This window comes from Loxodonta africana, chromosome X, assembly GCF_030014295.1.
Source record: "Loxodonta africana isolate mLoxAfr1 chromosome X, mLoxAfr1.hap2, whole genome shotgun sequence".
NCBI lineage: Eukaryota > Metazoa > Chordata > Mammalia > Proboscidea > Elephantidae > Loxodonta > Loxodonta africana.
In genome coordinates, this window is record NC_087369.1 from 79281101 (window position 1) to 79304684 (window position 23584).

At 43.0% G+C, this 23584-nt stretch overlaps 1 protein-coding gene across 1 annotated transcript; it reads left to right on the forward strand.

Moving 5' to 3' along the window:
• The first annotated feature begins 3720 nt into the window (after positions 1 to 3720).
• On the forward strand, positions 3721 to 22636 carry DGAT2L6 (diacylglycerol O-acyltransferase 2 like 6). Its single transcript, XM_003412684.4, has 7 exons — positions 3721 to 4249; positions 15986 to 16096; positions 16829 to 16899; positions 17268 to 17472; positions 18899 to 19073; positions 21817 to 22028; positions 22482 to 22636. Exons 1-7 carry the CDS (start codon positions 4159 to 4161, stop codon positions 22634 to 22636), a joined length of 1020 nt encoding a protein of 339 aa, XP_003412732.3. The 5' UTR covers positions 3721 to 4158.
• The last annotated feature ends 948 nt before the right edge of the window (positions 22637 to 23584 follow it).

Sequence of the window (23584 nt, forward strand, 5' to 3'; positions counted from 1 at the left end):
ACTAAGACTAGACCTAGCTCATTTGTGCATGGAGTTTGGGGAATATAGGCTGGGAGGAAAGGTTTCTGCCTGAATTCTGAGGCCCCTCAACATTCAACTCCAGATACAGCCTCCACTACCCTGACACCTTTGGCACTGACTCAGAGGCATTGCAAGATTTGCAGAAGGACTTCCTTCCCGGGCTTATTTAATCCATTTTCTCCTTCCCTTATTTGTCTTCTCTCTTAGTAAGCTCCACTGCATCTCTAGCTTCCTTGACCACATGCACACTGATGGCAATCACTAGCCCTAATCTTTCCCTCAGCTCCCAGACCCATATCCTATGACCTACTACACAGCACCTCTTGATGAACAAATGTAACTCAAATTCAAGAGTCTTAAAATGAACTCATCTCATTTCTCATCCTCTCACCCCATCACAGCTTCCTGTGTTCTCATCACCTACTTCGTGCCCATCCTGGGAAGCTCAGCATTATTTCTGGCTTTTTCTTCCTGACAAAGAAAGCATTCGATGCTTGCTGAATGAATTACTGCATGAATGAGTTCCATCATGAATCACACTTCTTCATCAGGCAAATTCACAATAATTCAGCCTCTTTCTTTTCATATTCAAACAACTTTACATAAAAGAAGACACAGAATCCCTTCTTCACCTTGAAGCAGCAATCATTTTTCTCTCAGATTTCCTTTCATCATATCACTGAAGAGACCACATTTTTATGAAGTGTATTCAATGAGGAGGTCTACTTTATATTTTGCTTTTAAAGCTTAACATATCATATACTACAGAGTCTGCCTTGTGATAACTTCAATGACTGCAGCTTAGTCTATAATGTTTGTATATAATAGCTTATTTGGCAGCCCCAGATTTTGAACATTTAGATTGTTTCCAGGTCTTTTCAGTTTGTTCCTTTATTCATTTAACAAAGTAAGTTACCTTATTTTCTTGTGTAGTCATAAAATGTCCCTGGAGGGATACAGAAGAAACTGGCAACAGATGCTGCCAGCAGGGGTGCTCGGTGGTTAGTGGCCAGGAGTGGGATGGAGATGACTTTTCGCCAAATACCCTATTGCTCCTAGAAGCTGGGTGTAGAGGTGAGATCTACATGCACAAACTGTAATTCCCTGATGAGTGCTATTTCAAAAGTCTGTATAAGGTACCTTGGGAACCCGGCTGAAATACCAGGCTAGAGAGTCTCAGGGAATCACATGTTCACTAAGCCTTGAAGGAAGGGTGGGGCCGGTCTACGCAAGACCCAGGGTAGGAAGGTGGAGGGAGGCGGGTGTCTGATCTGGAAGGGGCCTTCAAGAGCTTGGAGTTCTGGACCTTGTCTATCCTGGGTATTTTAGTCCCCTCCACATTCACGCTTGGCCCCAGAGGAGCCAGGCCTGCCTCTTTTCCATCCTTCCTTCCTCCGCTGCAAATTCTGAGCAGACATGCTCCAATACATCTCATCCTCTATGTGGCCGAGCAGCTCCAAGGAGCAACTTGAAAGACGCAGCTAGTCCAGGAGGAAGAAAAGAGGAAGCAGGGGAGAAAGGAGTGGCACGTTGGGTAGCCATCTGGGGCACATTAGTGAATGAAATCACAGCCCATCATTCAAAAAAAGCTCCCGCAGCTCAACTCTGAAAGGTTGCATCGCTTACTCTAATCGGGGAGGCCCAAACCAGGGATTAGAGATCCGCTAAATCTCCCTGGAAAAAGCTAAGGAATCAATATGCCCTTGCAAGAGTCAGGAATTGAAGGAGGACATGGAATGTGTGTCTAACTGCCTCCATGAACAACTGCCTCCTTTGCTATGAAACCAGAAGAAGAACTGGATGGTGTCTAGCTACCATTACTGAATGTTTTGATCAAAGTTTCTATAGAAGAATCCTGATCAAAAAGGGGAAAATGAGGAACGGAGCTTCAAATTCTCATGGAATCCAGATTACCTGGAGCCAAGGAGGCTGAATGATCCCCCAAAACTCTTACCCTGACACAATCTTTAAACCTTAAACCAAAATTATCCCCTAAAGTCTTCTCTGAGCCAAACAATAGTTTAGCTTAATTAGTAAAATATGTCCGCCTTGAGCATTGTGCTCTTTTAAAAAATTATTTGAGATCAAATTGACAACAGCAACTGAAAAGTTTAGATGAGAAGCTTAGGGAGCAGTGAGTTTATGTTGATGGTGGTGGAATAATTTGGAAAATGACAGCGAGAATGGTTGCCAACTTGAAAAATGTAATAAACGTCACTAAATTGTACATGTAGAAATTGTGGAAATGGTGTGTCTCTTACTGTGTATACTTTCACCAAAAAATAAAATAAAATATGCCTTTGTACTTGTAGGATACTTGATATCATTTTTGTGTTTGATTCTCCCAGAAACTCTTTTTTTAAAAAAATTATTTTGTTGTTGTTGAGAATACACACAGCAAAACATACACCAATTCAACAGTTTCTACATGTACAATTCAGGGACATGGATTACATTCTTCAGGTTGTGCCACCATTCTCACCCTCCTTTTCTGAGTTATTTCTCCTCCATTAACATAAAGTCATTGCTCCCTACGTTTCCAATTTCATCTTTTGAGTTGCGTTGTAAATTTGATCCCATGGAGATAAATGTCGAAATAGCACAATGCTCAAGGTAGACGTTCTTTGCTATGGCAGAATCCTTATCAAAAGAGGGAAAATGTAGAACAGAATTTCAAATTCTCATGAACTCCAGACTTTCTGGAACCATGGAGGCTGTATGAGCTCCTGAAACTAATTTCCTGAGATAATCTTTAAACCTTAAACCAAAAATATTAATATCACCTGAGGTCTTCTTCAAACCCAGCAATAGTTTTGCTTAACCGGAAGCCCTTTTTAATTACATTCAACAGGTATTTTTTTGAGCACTTTCTATATTCAAGGCCTTATGCTGAGCACATTGGCCCATTCCCTCAGGACACTTACCACAAACTCAAGAGTAAAGTCATTTTTGTGTTTTTTTTTTCCAAGTTTATCTTCTCCACTAAACTGTAAGTTCAATGAAGGCAGAAATCATGTTTGTCTTCTTCAACACTGAGTCCTTAGCACCTAGAACCCTGACTGGCAAACAGTAGCCACTCAATAGTTACAGAAAAAATAAATCCAGAAGGTCTGGGATGTAAGAATAATCTTTAATTTTGTGAAAGCTGATGTACAAAAGCAAGCCTCTTAACTTTAAACATATAGACGTTCAATAGACTTTAATTGAATTAAATGATTAATAATAATAGGAAACACTTATATAGTGCCTACTGTGTGCCAGACCATGTGTTAAGAACATTACACCCACAGGCTCACTTAATCCTTAAACAACCCTATGAAGTGGATACTAGTATTGTCCCCATTTTACAGACGGGAAAACCAAGGCATAGAAAGTTCCCTGACTTGTAAGTGGCAGAGCTGAGATTTGAACACCAGATGTCTGGCTCCAAAGTCAATGCCCCTCACCACTACAGGCCTCTCAATGAATGCTCAAACTGAGATCCAGGAAGATAGAGCAATTTCCAAAGGTGTTCCGGGAAGGACATGGTGGAGGTAGGACTGGAAGCCAGGTCTGATCTCTGTGCAGTGCTTCTCCCACTCTTCCATGTGGTATCTGGCCGCTGATGCAGAGCCCCTGGGAATAGAGACACAAAGAGGAATCTGAGAGGTGTATATACTTGTGCAAAAAAATAGCACTAGTAGAATAGGTGGCTCTCAGCGCAAGACAGGAGGAGCCAAAGGAGCAGACACTAATGCAAAAGCAAGTGTGGCCCCTTTCTTAAGCAGGGAAAGATAGTGTATTGCTTCTCAAAGGTCCTATCTGGGCCTACCCATTCTCTTTTACTGCACTAATTTGTCAGCTAGAGCCACCTCGAAGCCATTTCTGCTTCATTGCAATTGGCTACACATGGAGATAGAACAGGTAGGCTACATATAATGTAGATAAGACAGTCTGATCTGGAAACCCATGTGTGTGTGTAGGAAGTTGGGGCGGGGCAGAGAGCAGGGAAGACTGGTGGAAAGATTAGGAAAGCCTAAAAGTCCCCAGCAGGTAAATACACTCGGTGATAAGTGATTACAGCAAGTACCTATAGTTAACTCTGCTTAAAAGGTTCTAGCCTTCTGTCAGGGCTTCTTGCCACAACACAACAGCACCATGGCCATGGGCTTGTTTTCCAGGCTGGATCTTCAGGAAGGCCTCCAAACCCTCTCTGTTTTGCAATGGATCCCATCCTATGTATTGTTAGGTAAGCGAACCTTAGGGACTGGAGGGCACAAGGGAACAGGCCAAGAAAGAGGCCAGGAATCTCCAGATGAGGAGGGATCCAAAGAGATCATCTAGGTGGTCCCCGGACTCTGGGAAAAACTGTCTCCCCACCCAGAAAGACAGCCACTGCTGTGCTCACCAGTAGATTTCTCTTCTTCCAACAGAGGGCACAGAGGCCAGGAATGAGGCTGTGGCCGTTCTAGTTTAAAGATCACCCCAGCCTGCTCAGAAACTGTACCCTATGTAGTAGCTGAAGAGAGTCATATTTGGGGATGGGGAGAGGAGAAGGGCCTTCCAGAGGGCGTGTTACTAGGTAAGTGCAAGGGGATTTTCTAGTATAAGGCTATGGTAAGAGAATTCTGGAAACATGAGGAATGCCTGTGGCTCATTAGACAGAATTTTCTGAAAGGGCCAGTTATTCAGTGGACTTAGGGCACAGTAGTCATTAATAACTTAGGCACAGTAGTCATTAGCACTGGGCAAATGGGCCAAGAGTTCCAAGCTTTGCCCTGCTAGAAACCAGGGCTTTGTGAAAACACAGAACCAGTTTGAATGTTTTCTTTCTTTCACCTGCATTTTTAAATCTTTGCACAAGAGAGGCAGCAGGTTTTAGAGTAGGGTGGGGTGGGGTTGTGTTCCCTGAGCACATTGGGAGGCTGAGTTGAGATCATGACAAGGGGAGAGAGAAATGAAGAGAAGGCTCCCACAAGGTTGTGAGACTAAACAAATAGGGCAGAGCTAAAGCAAGCTAGGAGACTAACCCTTTATATTCGTAGAGTACTTTACACACTACAAAATGCTGTCACATGGCACAGAGCTGGTGGAAGAGGCAGTGCAAAGAGATGTGTCGCAGGCCTCTCGCTGCATGTCCCAGTGTCATGGCCCAACTGAGCTGCAGAGAGAAGGAGTGTCATAGTTTGAGGTCTTTGCTCAAGGCAGCCTACTCTGCCTTCTTCCTTTCTTCTGGGTTTTTCCGGGATGCACTTGGGCTGACTGTCTACTAAAAACAGGATAAACACACTTATAGCTAAGTGAGCGTCTCAGGCTCATTTGGCACCTATGGCCTTCCTTACAGTCTGTTTTGCCTGATAGGAACATAACTGCAATGACTTTCTTTTAGTTATTATTTTGCATGGTATATCTTTTTTCATCCTTTTCTTTTCAACCTTTCTGCACCCTTATGTTTTAGAGATATCATTTGTAAATAGCCTATGACTGGCTTTTTTTTTTTTTTAGTACGGTCTTTCAATCATGGCATTTATATTTAATGTACTTAGAATATATTTGGGTTTTAATCTACCATCTTTTTTTTTAATTTGTCCCACCTGTTCTAGCTTTATTTTTCTCTCCTTTCTTGACTTCTTCCAGGTTATCTTTATAATTCGATTTGTTTCTCTCTACTCTTTCAGATGTTATACATCCTATTTCCATACTTTTAGTGATTATGCTAGAAATTACAACACAAATTCTGGATCTTACCAAAGTATCTCTAGCACCTAACACGATGTGATGCCCACAGAGGTGCTACGACTTTCAAGTCAGTTCAATTCAACAGTGATTGGGCAAATACTAATGATAAGGCCTTAGGCTGCCCTTGCTGAGACTACAACAATGAATCAAGCAGGCTATGACTCCTTAATATCAAGTAGCTGAGATAAGCTAATCATTCATTCAACCATTGCGCAAATTTTATGTGTCTGTATACTGAGGCACCGTGCCAGGCCCTGGACATATACACGAATCACTGCAATGTAAGACAGGCTGTGGTAAGTGAAAGAAAGAGCCACAGCAAAGTAATATTAGGGTGTCAGAGAAAGAAAATATTACATGAAGTTGAGAGGACCAGGGAAGGCAAGAATGGAAAGCAGTGTGGCATGGTGAATGGAACGTGATCCCTGGTGTTTATCACACTTGGATAACAATTAGCTATGTGACTTCAGACAAATACTGTAATCTCTCTAAGTTTCAGGATCCCCATCCTCTCAACCTAACCAAACCAAAAACCTGTTGCCGTTGAGTTAATTCCGACTCATGGGGACCCTATAGGACAGAATAGAACTGCCCCATAGTTTCCAAAGAGTGTCTGGTGGATTCGAACTGCCAACCTCTTGGTTAGCAGCCATAGCTCTTAACCACTACCCCACCAGGGTTTCCCCGCTCAGCCTAGTCTACAGTATATACTCCATACAGAGAAATTTTCTTCCTTCCTTCCTTCCTCCCTGCTTTCCTTCCTTCTCTTTCTTTCCCTCTTGCCTTCATTCCTTCTATCTTGCTCAGAGCCTCGCTCCGTGCTTCTTCTCCTTGAATGTTGTTCAGAATCATGGCTGATTACTGAGCATTACTGAACAAAGGAAACGAGGGGAGAGGAAATAGAGAAAAGGGAGAGAGGGAGGAGGGAAAAGAAAGAGGGAGGAAGTGAGAACAGAGGAATGATATAATGGATTGGGGGGGAAGTGGAATGCCAATATTCACAGCCCCTAGGATTAGGCAGTGGCCCTGACAGCCCACTTCCATTTGGAGGATAGCTCTCATGTGTCTCTTCCTTTCTGGGTTTCTATCATCACCTGCCTAAACTACTGCCTAAGATATCTTCTTTCCTGGCCCCCTAGCCTCTACTCTCTACCCTCTTCAATCTAGTCTACTGCTTGCCCCAGAAGAGCCTTTCAAAAGCATTTTTGATCACATCCCTCTTCTGCTTAAAAATAGTCAGTAGTTTCCCACTGCCTACTGCACAAACACAAACGTGTTAGCCTGGGTACTGAACGCCTTCCTCCACTTTCTGGCTCTAATCCCCAACCAGCTTTTCTCCCTACTCTTTCCCTATGTGAACCTTGTATTCTAGACAATCTATTCATAAAACAAATGGGAGTGCGTGCTTTCCTACTCCTTCACCTCTGTTTCCATTATTCCCTCCACTGGAAAGGTGCCCTAATCTCTCTTCCTGGACTATCCACAGACAACCCCTCCTTTGAGATATTCCTCAAGTCATACCTTCTCTGCAAAGGATTTCAGGCAACCCCAGACTACCTCACCTCTGAAAATTCAGAGCACTTTGTAAAAAGTGGCTGGGTGGCAGCCCTTATATCCTTTCTCCCCTCTCCACAATAAACTCCATGAGAAGAGGGACCATATCTTATCACTAGTATATTTCTCACCCAAGCTTGACACTAAATTGAGGGTCTTTCTATATTTCTTCTTCCTCAGTAGAACCTTTAAGTCCACCTTTCATTCTTTTTTTGATTCCCTTAGACATCCTTTTTTTGGTGGGCCTTCCCCCTTCCTCTTGTTTCTGATACTACAAAAAATGGAACACAGTCTCGAGAGTCAGATAAACAAGTTCTGCCACTCACTTGCTATGTAACTTTGTACAAGCAAGTCACTCGCCCTCCACTGTCATAAAAATAGAGCACGGTACCTGCTTCCCAAGATGATTCTGAAGATCAGTGAGGTGAGAAAATCTTCAATAGATGTTAATTTTCTTTCTTTCTATTATAGAAATTGACATTACTTGGAGTCCAGTGACTCTACTTCATAAGACACTGCCAACCTTGCCACTTGATTCACAGAGGAGTGACAATTGCTTTTGAGGGAGGCATGAGTGTACTCTGATTTCACTATACCTACAGAGAGAATAGGAATCCTGATGGTGCAGTGGTTAAGCACCCAGCTGCTAACCCAAAGGTTGGTGGTTCGAACGCACCAGCCACTCTGCAGGAGAAAGAAGTGAAAGCCTGCTTGCATAAAGATTACAACCTTGGAAACCCTATGGACAGTTCTACCCTGTCCTATAGGGTCACTATGACTCGAAATCAGCTCGATGGAAACGGGTTTGTTTTTTTGTTTGTTTTTGTTTTTTACAGGTAGAATATGAGTACATTCAACTAGGTCCTAGAAAACTAGGAACATAGAGACTTTGATGCATTCCTAGCATTTCCACAGACCCCTTCAAGGCATCTTTCATAATTCCATTTCCCTCATCGCCTACATCTATCTAATCAGCTGCCATACCCTGAAAATTCTACCTCCATGGTATCTTTCAAACTGGTTTGAGAAACAGTGACCTATTTCAAGTTCCTATTGCCTCTCATCTGAATCACTGCAACTCTTAGCTGATCTCCCTGCCTATAGTTTCTCCTGCTCCCAAATTATCTTCCTGAAACACAGGTATGAATGATCATGCTACTCCTTTGCTTAATAACCTTCACTGGCTTCTGGTTCCCTTTTAGGCCAAATCTCCCCAGCTTCCTACTTCATGGCTTCCCCATGCTCCTGTACACTTGCAGGTTATGGTGCTACTCACAGGCCTTGGAATCTTCTGTCACTAGGCCTTTGTTCAAGCTCTTCCTTGTGCATGGAAGGCCCTTTCTCCACCAATCCATCTTTCAAAATCCTACCCTTCCTCCAAAAATCAAGTTAAATTTTACCTTCTACAAGGAGCTTTTCCCAGATTCCCCAATAGTAATGAATAATTCTCTTCTTTGGGTTCCCATTTGAACCCTAACTATATGGTTCTTACTGTCTGGGACATATCAGTTACTTATGGTATCAATCTTTCCCACTAGACTATGAGTTTCTGGAAGGCAGGAACTTTGTTTTTTACATGTATTTATATGAGTTAACACACATAAAGTGCCTAAAATAGCTCTTGGCACATAATAAAATGGGGACAATGAAAATATTTGCTCCATTCATTCTTCTCCTTCAAGTTCCCCACCCTGTCCTCAAAGCTTGTAGCACAGAGAATTCACATGAGGAGGGCTCGGGCAATTACTAAATTACCTTTTACTTCCATAGGTTCTTATATTTACAGTTAGTTTTCATTCAACAAACAGTCACAAAGCCAAACAAATGCCTCTTTGACAAACTAGCCATGTTCTTGAACTTCTGAAGGCTTCAAGCCAACTGACTAGATTTGGCAGGCACCACTAATGCTCAGATTTAGGTCATTGTCCTGAAACATCATGCTTCCATGTATAAGGACAATGGGTTCTCACCTTACACTGGAAGCACCTGGTTACCTATGACCTTATACACACATGCACACCCCGTAACCCTCAGAAGGCCTTTCTCTGTTTGGAATAAGGGCAGTGGTTTTCTCTTCCTGTTACCTTTCACCTGCCACTTGGAGAATTTTGAAATCAAACTTCTCCCTCTGCTGCAATTCAATATAACAAGTATTTATCAAGAGTTACCCTATGCTGGGCACTGTGCTAAAGGCTGCTTTCAAGTAATGTGTGGAGGATGTGCGGAGGTGAGAGCCCTGAATTCTGAGCAGGTGAGCAGCAAAGACATCATCAAGGAGATGTTTAAGCTAAGCCTTGAAAGGTGAGAGAATTTTTATAGGCTGAAATTTGGATAGAGGGAGAGGAGGACAAACAAAATAAGGCGTAAAAAAAAAATAGAGATGTGAAAATACATGGTGGCTGAGGAAATGGGGAGTAGTCTAAAGTGACTGAGCCCCTGTTTCCCATATTTCAGCCATTTGCATCCCATCTTCTGGTTCCTTCCACATTTGTGTACCACCTATGCTATTATTAACACTTTTTTCCCCAAATTAACTCATTTTTGTAACCTAATACATTTTTAAAGAAAACTTGCATCACTGCCGGGAATGATGAGCTTGATGTGCTAGATTAATTTTTATTCACTACACATTACAAAGGAGCCCTGGTGGCACAGTGGTTAAAGTGCTTACCCACTAACTGAAAGGTTGGTGTTTCGAACCCACCAGCCACTCTGGGGGAGAAAGATGTGGCAGTCTGTTTCCATAAAGATTACAGCCTTGGAAACCCTATGGGGCAGTTCTACTCTGTCCTGTAGGGTCGCTATGAATCAGAATCAACTTGACAACAACAGGTTTGATTTTGGATTTACAGATTACAATAACTTTCTTTCCATCCACAGATCACTTCAGATAACCTGGCATCCCTACAGCAGTACGAGGACCATATTTTGAGGCTAGGAAGGTGTTTGGGGCTAGTCCACAAAGGGCCTTAAGTGCCAGGCTAACATGTTCAGACATATTCTATCAGCAGTGGGAAATATTGAAGGTTTTGGAGGAAGCAAAAAACATTATGTACTTGTGCTTTAAAAAAAAAAAAACCCCGGTTTCAGCATGGACAACGAACTGGAAGGGAAAAGATCAGCAGCTGAAGAGCAGACAAAATGCTGCAGTCCAGGCCAGAGGAGATCAAGTCTGGGACCAGGGCAATGGCAATGGACCTGAGGCAGTAGGATGGATGGGAGAGATTTTCTGGAAAGGGAGAAAAGTCAAGATGGCGCCAAGATATTCAACCTGTGACATTCATCCTTAGGTTTGAAGGATGAATAGGAAAATCAACCTCAGGCAATGAGTTGGGGGAACAGCGTTTAGCATGCACAGAAGCCCTGAAGCAAGAGAGCATAATGAGTTGGAGGAAGTGAAAGAATAACAGTATGGTGAAATGCAGAGAACAAAGAGGTGGCTAGGGGTTGGATCATGAAGGGCCTTGTAAGCCAGGGTTAGGAGGCTGGACTTGATTCTGAAGGGCCGTGGGAAACCATGCTAAGATTGTATGCAGTAGAGTGACAAAGTCAAACTTCTATTTAGCATGCTGGCTGCATCATGGCACAAACGGAAAGGGGGAGTTATTGCTTAAGGGGTATCCCCACTAGCAGCGGATGAGGGTTCCAATTACTCCACATCCTTGTCAGCATTTGTTGCCTTCTGTTTGCTTTTGCTTTAAATCTTAGCTATAATAACAGAGGAAACCCTGGTGGCGTAGTGGTTAAGAGGCCGGCATTCAAATCCGCCAGGCGCTCCTTGGAAACTGTATAAGGTCGCTATGAGTCGGAATCGACTCCACGGCAGTGGGTTTGGTTTTTTGGGGGTTTATATTAGTGAGAGTCAAATGATATTGTGGTTTTGATTTTCATTTCCCTAATGACTAATGAGGAGGTTTTCTTAAGGATGATGAAAAAATTTGAAAACAAAGAGTGGTGCTGGTTGTACAGCATGATGAATGTAACTAATGTCACCTAAATGTACACATCAAAATGGTTGAAAGGTCAAATCTTTTTTTTATTCACTTTTTTATTGTGGATATATATATATAACCCTATGAGGCAGTAGTACTCTAGCCTACAGAATTGCAATGAGTTGACATCAATTCGACAGCAAAGGATTTTGGAATGACTAATGACATTGATCATCTTTCCATGTGCTTGTTGGCCATTTGTATTTCTTCTTTGAGGAAATGTCTATTCAAGACCTTTGCCCATTTTTTGATTGGGTTGTTTGTCTTTTTGTTGTTAAGTTGTAGGAGTTCTTTACATATTCAAGATATTAAACCCTTATCCAATATATGGTTCCCCCAAATTTTCTCCCAATCTCGTTGTCTCTTTATTTTGTGGTTAAAGTCCTTTGTTGAACAAAAAAAATAATAATTTTGATGAAGTTCTATTTTTCTATTTTGTCTTCTGTTGCTTATGATTTTGGTGTTATATCTAAGAGTCCGTTGTTAAAAACCAGGTTCCAAAGTAATACCCCTATGTTTTCTTCTAAGAGTTTTATGGTTTTAGTTCATGCATTTAGGTCCTTGATCCTTTTTGAGTTCATTTTCATATATGGTGTGAGATATGAGTCCAGCGTCATTCTTTTGCATGTGGAAACCCAGTTGTCCCAGCACCATTTATTGAGAGACTATTCTTTTCCTGTTGCATGGACTTAGCACCCTCGTCAAAAATCGGTTGACTGTGGATATGTGCGTTTATTTCTGAACTCACAGTTCTATTACATTGGTTTATGTGTCTGTTCTTATTGCAGTACCAGACTGTTTTGATTATCGTAGCTGTATAGTATGTTTTGAAATGGGGAGGTGTGAGTCCTCCTAATTTGTTCTTCTTATCCAAGATTGTTTTCACTATTCTTGGCCCCTTGCAGTTCCATTTAAATTTCATAAATTTCCATTTCTGCAAAGAAGGCTGTTGGAATGTTGATAAGTATTGCACTGAATCTACAGAGCACTTTGGGTAGTATCAACATCTTAGCAATGGTAAGTCTTTCAATCCATGAACATGGAATGTCTTTTCATTTATTTGCGTCTTCTCTAATCTCTTTCAGCAATATTTTATAATTTTCATTGCACAAGTCTTTCACATCCCTGGTTAAATTTATTCCTAAATATTTTATTCTTTTAGATGCTATTGTATACAAAATTTCTTTCTTTTTTATTGTACTTTAGATTTAGGCTTACAGAGCAAATTAGTTTCTCATTAAACAAGTAATACAAATATTGTTTTTTGACATTGGTTGCCAAACCCAAGACATGTCAACACTCTCCCCTGCTTGACCTGGGGTTCCCCATTACCATCTTTCCTGTCCCCTTCTGCCTTCTCATTCCTGCCCCAGAGATGGTGTGCCCATTTAGTCTCATTTTGTTTTATGGGCTTGTCTAATCTTTAGCTGAAGGATGAACCTCAGGAGTGACTTCAGTACTGAGTTAAAAGGGTGTCAGGAGGCCATACTCTCAAGGGTTTCTCTGGAATTTTCTTTTCAGATTTAACAAATTTCATTTTTAACAAAGTTGCAAAAGCAATTCAATGGAGTAAAGATAGTATTTTCAACAAATGGTGCTGGAACGATTGAGCATCTATGTGCAGCAAAATGGACCTTGACCAAAACCTCACACCTTATACAAAATTTAACTCAAAATGGATCATAGATCTAAATGTAAAACTATAAAACTTTTAGGAGAAAACCGTCATAACCTGAGGTTAGGCAGAGTTCTTAGATTTGACACCAAAAGCACAATCTGTAAAAGAAAAAAAATTGATAATTTGGGGTTCATCAAAATGTAAAAATTCTTCTCTGAGAAAATCTCTGTTAAGAGAATGAAAAGACATACAGACTGGAAGAAAATGTTTGCAAACCACATACCTGACAAAAAAAGAATGTATCAAACCCAGAATGTATAAAGAACTCTCAAAACTCAACAGTAAGAACAATGAGATACCACTTCACCCCTATTGGAATGGCAATGATAAAAACAAACATACAAAAAAATGGAAAACAGCAGATGTTGGTGAAGTTTTGGAGAAACTGGAACCCTTATGCATTGCTGGTGGCAATGCAAAATGGTGCAGCCACTGTAGAAAACTGTTTGGCAGTTCCTCAAAGACCCAGCAATCCCACTCCTAGGTATATATCCAAAAGAAGTGAAGGCAGAAATGCAAACAGAAAGCTGTACACCAATGTTCATTGCAACATTTTTCACAGTAGCCAAAAGGTGGAAACAACCTAAATGCCCATCAGCAGATGAATAGACAAACAAAATGTGGTATAGACACACAATGGAACACTACTCAGCCATAAAGAGAAATGCAGTCCTGATGCGTGCCACTACATGAATGAACCTTGAAAACATTATGCTGAGAGAAATAAGTTAGTTGCAAAAGGATAGATATTTTATGATCTTACTTCCATGAAATAAGCATGTATATAGAAACCAAAGATTATTAGTGGTTACCAGGGTTGGGAGGGAAGGGGAAAGAGGAAGTTTTTGCTTAGGGAGAATTGAGTTTACATTACTGGTGGTAGGATGATTTGGAAAAGGATAGCAAGAGTGGTTGTACAACTTGAAGAATGTAATCAATGTCTCTGAATTGTACATGTAGAAATTGTTGAGATGGCATATGTTTTGTTACGTATATTTTCAACACAATAAAGTTAAAAACTAAAACTCAACAGTAAGAAAAGAAACAACCCAATTAAAAAAATGGACAAAAGATTTGAACAGACACCTCACCCAAGAAGATATACAAAAGGCAGATAAGCACATGAAAAGATGTTCAGCATCATTAGCTATTAGGGAAATGCAAATTTAAATTATGAAAATCTACACCCCTATTTTTATTTATTAGAACGGCTAAACTAAATTAGGACCCTACCTTATGTGAACTTCCTCCTTGATAATCCACTCCAAGGCTCCTCACTTGAACATGGACAAGATACATCTCATGATGTCAAGGCTGAAATATTTAAGTGAGAATCACACATAACATACAAACGCTTATTCTCCATCCTTCCTCCCTCAGATACCTTTGCTTTATGTCATGGAACTCCTTGTTCCGTGAGCTTGGAATTCCATAGGCTTTAGCTCTTTTGTGTTAGGCCTCTGTTTCTTCCGTCTCTTTAAATCTCATTCCTGTCACCATGAGTGGCATTGATGACACTCAAACAGGCTGGGTCTGAAAGTTTAGCTCTCAAAGGACACTTTTGGTCTCCTGAGGTAACACCTGCAGTTGCAATAGATTCCACAAGGTGAATGGTGCTTACCCAGATATGGCTCTTGGCTAAACTTTCTTTAGAACTGGTAGATAACTGAGAGAGATCAGATATAAGGGACACAATCCATCTATGCATTTTAAATAACATCACATTTAAGTAGCATTATAAATACTGACTAAAATATTAATCATTTAAGTTTACCTATTATTGAAAACAGAAAACGTTTATTTATACATGTATTTATGTATGCATCCAGTCTACAAATATTTGTTGAACACTTACAGTGTACCACGCACTGTTCTAAGTACTGGAATTTCAAACAAAATTTATCTGAGGCAAGACATAAAAGAAACGATATACTTAGACTACCTTGAATTAGTAATGGTTCTTATTTAACCTTATCTGAGTGTCCTTCAGAAGCTTAACCAGCAAATTTACTCTCATCCTTAACGAAGATCACAGGCAGTAGGACTTTTATCTATGGCAGACTTCCCGTAAAATTCCTTCCACCATTATTTCCTGTTTAATTAACATGCTTAGAACAACCATCTCAGCCACTTCTTGTACGGGAATTCAGCCTGTCACTAAGGTTTCTTCTACCTCATAACATGATTTTTAAAAAAAATCTCCATTCTGTCTTCTTTTCTCTAATTTCATCCAAATCCAAAATGAAAGAGCCAAACCTGCTAGTAGGTAACTCTTGAGTTTCTTCCCCTTCTCTGAAACTTTATCCACTGGGATGTGGTTTCCTGGTCAAAGAAGCAGTTCTCTTAGCTAGGTCTTTTTTTAAATTCACAGTATGTGTGCTTAGCCCCTCTGTCTCATGAATGCAGATTTTAAAATAGAGTTCAATTCCCACTGCTGTGAGATGTAACATATTTGCATTTCACAGCCTGCTGTGGCCCTTTGCTAACAGAGATAAACTTTTCCCCTTCTGAGCCTTTGGGGCATTTTGAACATGACAAAACAGAACCACAGTAAAGCAGTTTCTAATCCATGTTTTCTTCTCAGCATCCAATAGCCTGTGCGTGGCAGGCAACCCCTCTTCACTGGAATATGCTGACTTGGCAATTCAACAAAGAAAGGAAGGTCAAGCTCTTAGAAAGGATTTCCTGAGGACCCAGGATGGGAATGTCAGCCACCGGCCAGAGGCGCTGTTCTTTCCCCTTGTCGAGTAATGCTGCTTGCTCTTTGACCCCAGCTGAGGGCATACTCTGAGAACTTTGTGGTTTGGTTGTTTCCTCAAATTAAAAATTTCAGCCATCAAGAGGACCCAGATCCAAGGGCGCAGAGATCAGTCTTGACCACAACAGAGCTAGTCCAGTGGTGGGGGGAGGGAGAGGAAAGCGCCACACCAGCCTTAACTCATTCCTTCAGAGATCAGGGTTATGACAGATGTGCTGAAACTTGAAGGGAGCTGAATAACATAAACCCTTTGTGTCCCCTCAGGAGCTATTCCCATTCTCTTTATGCCTTACTTTCTGGTGTTCACTAAGTTCTGGACCTTGGCCATGTTCTTGTTAGCCTGGCTCGTCTATGATTGGAACACTCACAGTCAAGGTGAGGGGAAGGGGCAGAGCGGTGGTCCCTGTCTGTGCAAAGGATGGAAAAATGACTCCAGGGCCATAGAGAAGGAGGTAGAGGGAGAGAGTGGGAAAGGCAGAGGGAGAAGAGGTGGGGAAAGAGAGGAACAGGAAAGACAGGGGAAAGGAGGGGAAAAAGTGGAGGGGGGGAATGGAGAGTGGAAAATGGAGGGGAGGGAGAGACGAGCAAAGCTCAGCAGGGACAGAGATCTCTGCCAGATTGCCCAAGAAGTATTAAGAGGTTGAGGTTTCTGGGGCACATGCCCCCAGCCTCAGGCTGTCTCCCTTTCTCACTGGCTCCAGAGGAGCAAGGGTTTCTTATGCCTCGGGGGCTGGATTCAGGGACAGTATCTACACCTTTAACAGAGCCCTGGTGGTGCAGTGGTGTTGTTGTTGTTGTGTGCCATTGAGTCGATTCTGACTCATAGTGACCCTATAGGACAGGCTAGAACTGCCCCATTGGGTTTCCAAGAAGCAGCTGGTGGATTTGAACTGCCGACCTTTTGGTTAGCAGCCTGAGCTGTTAACCACTTCACCACTGGGCCTGGCAATAGGGTTGTTATGAGTTAAAGTCGACTCCACAACAATGGGTATCTATATCTCTGAGCCCTAGAACTATGGAAGTGTGAGAAGGAGGACTCTCCTGTGACCAGAGGGTAGAGAGTTTGGCAATGCCCTACCTCTTCTTCCTTCCCTTCTGTTTCCACAGGTGGTAGGCGTTCAGCTTGGGTACGAAACTGGACTCTCTGGAAGTGTTTCCGAGATTACTTCCCAATAAAGGTAACCACTCTAGCTCTGGGTGCTCTCAGTCCCTGTTTCCCAGAATCCCCCCACCCCCAGCTTCACGTTCGCAAAGACTTTGGTGGCCAGCAGTGAAGGTCAAGGCCCAGAAGCATAATGCAGAGCAGAGGTCCAAGATGGATGGGCAGGTGGGGGCCAGATGGAGAGCAGGTTTTCCCCACAGTGGCAAACCCAGGTCAGCATTTCTGAATATCATGACCCCTGGCAGTCTTATGACCATGATGATATCCCAATAAACATGGATTTGGCACTCCTCAAGGGAAATGCAGGCTAACTGCTGGGGCTGAGCCTACAGCTACTCTCTTCCTTCTTCCTATCCAATGCTCTGACTCGATCTCCTTTAACAGCTGGAGAAAACTCATGACCTCTCTCCCAAACACAACTACATTATTGCCAACCACCCCCATGGAATTCTCTCTTATGGTGCCTTCATCAACTTTGCCACTGAGGCCAATGGATTTTCTAGGATATTCCCAGCCATCATCCCTTCTCTAGGGACCTTGGAGGGGGTCTTCTGGATCCCAATTGTGAGAGAATACGTAATGTCAATGGGTGAGTATAAGAAATCATCCCATTCTCTGACGCACCTTAGGGCCCCAGCCCCAATAAACCCTAAGAGTTCAACTGTCACTCCTGCTGGAAGAGGGGTTGGTAGAAAATGAGTCCAGAACACACTGGGCCAGGAACAGGAGTATGATGCCAAACATCAACTTCTGTCCAAGATTTGGGAGGAAGTTAGGCAGCAGTATAAGTTACGGGCTTTCCTAAGAGTAACCAAGAATCCTTTCAGAGGAGGAACCTGAAGTGGTGAGTTCAGAGTCAAAGCCAAATTGGAAAGCAGAAGATGAAAGCCAAGTATCAAACACAAATACACGAGAAATAAGGCATAAATGGGGCAGCTCATATGAACTTTGCCAGACTTTTTCTGGGATGTCACTTGGCTTCTTTTGGTCAGTCATTCGTGCAGCAGCTCTCATTCCAGGATGTCTTAAAGACATTTTAAACCCTCTTATACTAGCTGATCTGCTCCTGGCCCGTGCACTTCATCTCCTGGGAAACCCTTCACCCTTGCATAAGGTACCAAGGAATAAAGGATAGGCATCCATCAGAGTTCAGGACAGCTTCCCAATGGCAGGCCTTAAGCCAGGGCATAGTGACAAATATCCTTCTCTTTGGATGAATACCCATCTTTCTGGACACCAGAAAATAACTGAAGCCAAACATGGGAAGGTAAGATACACGTATCTGGAGGGGCCAGGTGAAACCACTTGAGCCCCAAAGGCTGTTTATGCTTCCCTCTGGGGTTGACATGGCCCTGAAGCAGGGATCTCTCTCAATGATTGGGACCTGGAAGAAATTTCTGCCATCCCAGGAGAGAATAAAAGACAAGCACAGGGCAAAAATGTGAGATGAAATGAAGAAAGACTCTGTAACTATTGTTGAACAACAGGATATCGGCCTTATTCCATTGTTCTTCTGCACTTAAGTTTGAGTTTGGTTTTAATTAGCCTCCTGGGTCTGTCTACTCTCCAGAAACTCCAGCTAATGGCTCCCCTATGGCAGGTTGCTCTTAGGGAGAAAGCAGGTTGGTGGTAGCTAGATCACTCCTACAAGAGTGAACTCTGGAGGGTCTCCAGTGCTGCCAGGCAAGCAGAGTTGAGGACAGCAGTGGTTCAAGGATAGGGAGGGAAGAGGGTGGGCTCAAATACTATTGAGCTGAGAGGTAGTAGGCTATGGGGGCAGATAAACTCAGTGCAGCCCCGACCATAGGGGTACAGACCTCCAGGGTAAGGAGCTGACTCTAAGGATCAATCTCAGTCTAGGGCTAACCCAGCATGTGGATGTCAAAGACAGAGAAGGGCAGAAACAGCAATAGTTAGGAAACAGAATTGTCTCCACTAGGAAGAGCCCAGAGGAATGCCTTACCCAATGCTCAGGCACCAAGTTTGTTACGTCACTTGATTCTTTGGTTTCACAGGTGTGAGTCCAGTGAGTGAGTTGGCCTTGAACTACTTGCTGACCCAGAATGGCTCAGGCAATGCCGTGATTATTGTGGTGGGTGGAGCTACTGAAGCCCTCTTGTGCCGACCAGGAGCCTCCACCATCTACCTCAAACAGCGCAAAGGCTTTGTGAAGCTGGCACTGAAGACTGGGTGGGTCCCTAGGTTCTGGCACTCTATTGTTAGGGTGCCATAAGCCCTCTGTAGCACCTCTCCAGGATGGTGCCCTCCCTGAGAAACCTGTTAGAGGGGGCCCCTCTTCACTCCAATTGCTTCTCTCTACCCCTCTCATTTCATTTAGAGCAGGAGCCACAGCCCTTACACTGTGCTTTAAGGGTGTTTGGGCCTCCAGGCACATTTTGGTGGGCACTTTTGGAGAAAGAACAACAGAAGATCTTTTATTTTCTACACATTAACCTGGTAGGCTGAGGGACTGGGGGAAGGGGGCCTCACCCATTAACCCATTAACCTATCAAGGGCTTGATGTTATTGGGATCACAAAGGTAAATAAGACAAGCTTACTGCCCTAAAAGAGCATACAAGCTGGTTTGAGGAATAAAAAAAAAGAAATTTTTTTTTTTTTTAGGAATAGAATGTATTAATTCAGCAGTTATTGAACAGCTTTTCAGGAATAGTATAGGAATGAGGATATAAAAATAAATAAAAGCTGATCCCTGCCTTTAAGGAACTCACAGTGCAATGGGGAAGACAGACACATGCACATATAATTACCAAGTATATCCAAAATCCAACCACTTCTTACCACCTCGACTACCTTCCCCTGGTCTAAACTACTGTTATCTTTCTCCTGGATTATTGCCTCCTAATTGGTCTCCCTGCTTCTAGCTCTATCTCCTCCATCCCAATAATCTGTTCTCAACTGCAGCCAGGATGATCCTATTAAAAGTAAGTTAGATCATGTCACTACTAAAAATGTCCTAATGACTCCCATTTCACTCAGAGCAAAAGCCAGAGTCCTTACAAAGGCCTGCAAGATCCTAAATCGTCTGGTCCCTAGCCCCCTCTCTGACCTCATTAGCCACTACTCTCCCCATTGCCCACTCTATTATGCAACACTGGGTTCTTTGCTGTCACTCAAACAGGCCACACACTCTTGCCTTAGGGCCTTTGCTGTAGCTGTCCTCTCTGCTTGGAACACTATTCCTCCAAATGACTGCTTGGCTCATTTCTCTAACTCCTTCAAGTCTTTGCTCAAACATTATCTTCTCAGTAAGGTCTACCCTGACCATCCTGCTTTATTTTTTTTCCTGTTGCACTTATCATCTTCTATGTATCATCTATTTTATTTTTATTTATTTATTGTTTATTGCCTGTCTTCCTCCAAGAAAAGGTAAGCTCCATGAGGACAGAGTTTCTGTGTTTATCTGTTGTATTCACTGACGTATCTCCAGGGCCTAAAACAGTGCTGGCAATTGAAAGAACTCAAATATTTGTTGAATGAATTAAGTGCTATAATAGAAATATGTTCAATGTGCTATGAGAACACCAATTGATGGAAAGACCTTGATGCATAAGTAGGTGATATTTGAATTGTGAACTGAAATACTTGTAGGAGTTATAAGTCAGAACTCAGGCATTCGATGAGAACCTACTGTGCCAGGCCCTTGGAATTCAAAGATGAATAAGACAAAGTTCCCACCTTTAATTGGCTTGTTGTCTACTGGGGAAGCCAGACAGGTAAGCAGATGACCATAATAATATAGGGTTAGTGTAGTGTTAATGTAGGGTAGAGGAAGCATTAAATGAGGGATTCCTAGTCCACACTGGGGGAGATTAGAGGTGGTCAAAGAAAATTGCTCCAAGGGAATGAAATACGCACTGAGTATCGAAGGGCAAAATATAATTAGTCACATGAAGACAGAGGGAAGGCATTTCAGGCAGAGAGCAGAATGTACAAAGACACATAGATAAGAGAGAACTTGGCACCCCTGGTATGGCTGAGAAGATCGCAAGGAAGGAGTGGGGAGTTCGTCAGTTTGTCATACTGTGGTGACTTGTGTGTTGCAATGATGCTGGAAGCTATTCCTCTGGTATTTCAAATACCAGCAGGATCGCCCATGGTGAACAGGTTTCAGTGGAGCTTCAAGACTAAGACAGACTAGGCAGAAAGGCCTGGTGTTCTACTTCCAAAAATTAGCCAGTGAAAACCCTATGGATCACAATGGAACACTGTCTAATATAGTGCTGGAAGATGAGCCCCCTAGGCTGGAAACCAAAAACCAAACCCAGTGCTGTCAAGTCGATTCCGACTCATAGCGACAGTATAGGACAGAGTAGAACCGCCCCATAGAGTTTCCAAGGAGCTCCTGGCGGATTCGAACTGTCAACCCTTTGGTTAGCAGCTGTAGCACTTAACCACTACGCCACCAGGGTTTCCCATAGGTTGGAAGGCACTCAAAATACACAGTGGCCGCAACAGTGGGCTCAAACATACTAAAGATCATGAAGATGGTGCAAGGCCAGGCAACATTTCATTTTGTTGTATGTGGGGTTGCCATGACTCAGAACCAACTCAACAGCAACTACCAACAACAAAGCAGTGTGGTACAAAATGAGGAGCTATGGAAGAGCTCTAAGCAGAGGAGTGATATGCCCAGATATGCACTTTAGGAAGATTGCTCCGGATGCTGGGTGCAATGAAGGCAGTTAGATCACTTGCAATTAGTTTCTTCTCATCATAGAACAAGGAGCAGCAGCTCCCCTTAATGGGTTCAGGTGAGAGGATACGGTATGTCAGGAATGGGCCACGAAGTTGGAGATGTTTGATGCTTGGGCTTTTTTCCTGTAATGGGAAGGCGGAGAGGTTTCCCACCTTGGAGAGGGCTTTGCTAGGAAGCTTTTTTGGAGAGCTCATACTCTTACCCCCTCTCTGCAGGGCACACCTTGTCCCTTCTTATTCCTTTGGAGAGAATGACGTTCACAACCAGGAGACTTTCCCTGAGGGCACATGGATAAGATTCTTCCAAAAAAGATTCCAAGACATATTCAAAAAAATCCTGGGTCTAAATTTCTGTACCTTCCATGGCCGGGGCCTTACTCGTGGATCCTGGGGCTTCCTGCCTTTCAATCGGCCCATTACCACTGTTGGTGAGCTTTCCAGCACCCCAGACCACCCTGGTCCTTGACCACCCCCTCCCCAGGTCGTCCATTAAGTCCTAGGGGACCCGGCTCACAGCTGGGATGGGCAATGGGAATTCCAGTGGGTGTGGTTGAGGACAAAGTGGGAGGACAGCTAAAAAGGTAAGGGTTATGGCCATGGGGTGGAGGGTGGAGAAAGAGTTCGACAACTGCCATGATAGCATTATTATTCATGCACATTCCTTCAGCTCTTTTCGGAGCTTGCTTTCATTTTCTTGGGAATGCTTGGGATTACGTGATTGGTGAATGAGGGACAGGCTGGGGCTGGAGCAGAGGGAAAGAATGAAGGAGAGCGGACCCAGATACTGATTTCCAGTACATGTTCCCCTCTGAGGAATGGATAGTTTGAATGGATTAGGGGAGAATCTGATACTGAGGATTGTTTCTTCTCCTCTTCCATAGTTGGGGAGCCCATGCCAATTCCCAAGGTTCAGAATCCCAACAAGGAGACAGTGGACAAGTACCACGCTCTCTACATCAGTGCCCTGCGTAAGCTGTTTGACCAGCACAAAGTTCAATATGGCTTCCCTGAGATGCAAGCGCTGACAATTATATAAAAGGAGCCCTTACTAAACCCCCAAAGCTGTGAGGGATCCAAGTAGGGCTACAGGGAAGGAAGACTTTGGGAGAGCAGAGGGTCTCAGAGATGATGGGGGCCAAACCAGAAAGTACCTAAAGAATCAGGGTCCTAGCAATGAAATTCTGTTCCAAGTGGCTGAGGCAGGCTTTAGAGAAGGAACCAGCAGGAGAGCAGAGGGCTGGGGAGGGTTGGCTAGCAGAAGTGACTCTATCACCCCTGGTTTTTCTAGAGCAATAACCCAGTTTAGGAAGCAGGGTCTTGTGAGTCATCCTTTCTACAATTTTTTTTGCCCCCTGACTCCAGCCTATTCTCTGATCAGAGTAATTAGAAGCCAAAGAACACTGTGCCCCTTCCTCCTAATCCTTAGTGTTGTTGTTGTTGGGTGCTGTCGAGTCCGTTCCGACTCATAAGTGACCCTATGTACAACAGAATGAAAAACTGCCTGGTCCTGCACCCATAGTGGTAGCCACTGTGTCAGTCCATCTTGTTGAGAGTCTTCCTCTCTTCTGATGACCCTCTACTTACCAAGCACGATGTCCTTCTCCAGGGACCGGTCTCTCCTGATAACATGTCCAAAGTACATGAGACTAAGTCTTGCCATCCTCTCTTCTAAGGAGCAAAATCCTTAGTGACGCCATCACTATTCAGGTTTAGGCTTACAGCCTTGTCTAGAACAAGGGTGGTTTGTTTCCTCACAGGTCCTTTCTTTACAACTGGGGAAATTCCACAAGGTAAAGTGGGGGCTTTGACTATGGACTTCTGACTCAAGCAGACAGGCTTCCCCCAGGAGTGACAGAGTTCTAGACTATGACAAAAGCTTTTGTACCCAATTATTCTGTTTTTCTCTAAAAATAAAACTCTAAATATATAAAACAAGGTGTGACTATTTCCTAATTATTCTGTGGTTCACTTCTGGGCTTCCCTG